At 47.1% G+C, this 2,288-nt stretch overlaps 1 protein-coding gene across 1 annotated transcript; it reads left to right on the top strand.

The window, feature by feature from the left end:
• The first annotated feature begins 1,428 nt into the window (after window positions 1-1,428).
• Window positions 1,429-1,944, top strand: LOC138901497 (uncharacterized). The gene has a single exon (XM_070189268.1). It carries the CDS (start codon window positions 1,429-1,431, stop codon window positions 1,942-1,944), a length of 516 nt encoding a protein of 171 aa, XP_070045369.1.
• Window positions 1,945-2,288: the final 344 nt, after the last annotated feature.

Below are 2,288 nucleotides of genomic sequence, written 5' to 3'. Positions count from 1 at the left end.
CTACCAAACTGTTAGGAAATTTCACTTTCTTGCATTCTTGTCATGCAGTTTAGTTATTTCCAAATTTTGGAACTTGACTATTCTATTTTGCCAAAGATGGTGAGGGCATGTGTGACCGAATCAGGCGGACGATCACCATTACCACAAGTTAGGGCCGCGAGAGGTCGGGGCCGTGGTAGAGGTCGAGGTGTGGCTCGTACTACAACTAGAGCAGCACTTGTGGAGCCACCAGTTGCTCCAACTGAGGAGCAAGTACCAGATATTGTTGAGCCGGTGGGGTCAGCTCAGGCACTAGCAGTGCCCATCGTGATTCATGGCCTTCAGGAGTCCTTAGCCCAAATTTTGGCTGTGTGCAGCTTAGACGGTTTTGGTTCCAGATGCACCAGCCACTAGCAAGGGGGAGGTGCCCAGACTCCTGCTGCCCGTACTCAAGAGCAACTAGCTCAGGGACTCCAAACCACGGGTGTATTTCCAGTTCAGCTGGTTGCTGCTTCTCAGGCCGGAGTTGGTCCACTTATGAGTTTTGAGGAGTAGAAGAGTCTAGAGCGATTTGGGAGGCTCAAGCCTCCAGAGTTTAGTGGAACAGAGTCAGAGGATGCTCAGGATTTTCTAGATAAGTGTTAGTGGATTCTTCGCACAACAGGTATTTTGGACAATAGTGGGGTTGCATTTACTACTTTTCAGCTGAATGGGGCAGCTTACAGATGGGGGCAGTCTTTTGAGGTAAGCAGGGTAGCCGATGCAGCGCCACTTACATGTCATGAGTTCTCAGTTCTCTTCTTAGAGAAGTTTGTCCCACTGATTCGCAAAGAGAAGTTGTGTAGGCGGTTTGAGCGGCTACGCTAGGATGGTATGACCGTGACTCAATATGAGATGAGGTTTGTAGATTTGGCTCGTCATGTAGTATGGGTTGTTCCCACTGAGAGGGGGAAGATTAGGAGGTTCATTGATGGCATCAACTATGGGTTACATTGTAGTATGGCTTAAGAGGTTGCGACGCATGCTAGGTTTGACTAGGTGGTCGATATTACTAGAGGCTTAGAGCTGGTTTGCTGGAAGGAGCATAAGGAGAGGGAAGCCAAGAGGACTCATAGTTTAGGTGGTTTCAGTAGTGCCTCATCTGGGGGCCAGTCCTACTACAGTAGAGGTCGTCCTTTTATACCCGTTCAGGCAGCTCGCCATATTCCTCATGGTTCTTTAGTTAGCTATAGTTTCTATAGTGCACACCCAGCTCAGTCATCAATCAGTGCATTGCTGGCACAATGTTCTTACCGTGCTCCTTCTTCCCAGGTTTCCATAGGCAGTTCTTCGGGCTATCAAGGTCATCAGCGTTTCAAGAGGGGTTGTTATGAGTGCGGAGACTTGAGTCATCTCAAGAGAGATTACCCCAGACCATTGAGTAGGGTTCCGCAGTAGAGCTCTCAGCCAATGATTCCACCACCAGCAACTACTCCACTCGCACAACCATCTCGGGCTAGGGCTCAGCCAGCTCGAGGCCGCCCTAGAGGGGGAGGCCGATCAGGTGGTGGTCAAGCCCGTTGCTATGCATTTCCAGCCAGGCCAGAGGAAGTTTCTTCCAATGTCATGATCACATGTATTGTTTCAATGTTTCGCAGAGATGCTTCAATACTATTTGATCCTGGTTCCACTTATTCCTATGTGTCATCATACTTTGCTCATTATTTGGATATGCCTGATGATTCTTCACCTATGCTTGTTCATATATCTACACCGGTGGGTTATTCTAATATTGTAGATCGTGTGTATCGGTCATGTGTGATGATTATTGGGGGATTAGAGATGAGAATTGATCTTTTACTGCTTAGCATGGTTAATTTTGACGTGCTTTTTGTCATGGATTGGTTGTCACCATGTCATGCTATTTTTTATTATCATGCTAAGATCGTGGCGTTGGCGATGTTGGGATTGCCTAGGGTTGAGTGAAAAGGTTCCCTGGATTATGTTCCCAATAGAGTGATTTAATATTTGAAGGCTCAACGGATAGTTGAGAAGTAATGTCTGGCATTTTTGGCCTTTGTGTGGGTTGTTAGTGATGATACTCCTGCAACTGAGTCCTTTCTAGTAGTGAGAGACTTCCCATATATGTTTCCTGTAGACCTGTCGGGCATACCACCCGACAGGGACATTAACTTTGGTATTGATCTGGCATCGGGCACTCAGCCCATCTTTATTCAACTGTATCACATGTCACCAACGGAATTGAAAGAGTTAAATAAACAGTTTCAAGAGTTGCTTGATAATGGCTTCATGAGGCCCGGTGTGTCGCC

Source organism: Nicotiana tomentosiformis, chromosome 11 (assembly GCF_000390325.3).
Source record: "Nicotiana tomentosiformis chromosome 11, ASM39032v3, whole genome shotgun sequence".
NCBI classification, from domain to species: Eukaryota; Viridiplantae; Streptophyta; class Magnoliopsida; order Solanales; family Solanaceae; genus Nicotiana; species Nicotiana tomentosiformis.
Note: the sequence above shows the minus strand (reverse complement) of the source record. Positions and strands in the feature narration are given on the sequence as shown.

What these genes read in the sequence shown, in the direction of transcription:
- LOC138901497 (XM_070189268.1), top strand. Translation starts at nt 1,429, where the DNA reads ATGATTCCACCACCAGCAACTACTCCACTCGCACAACCATCTCGGGCT.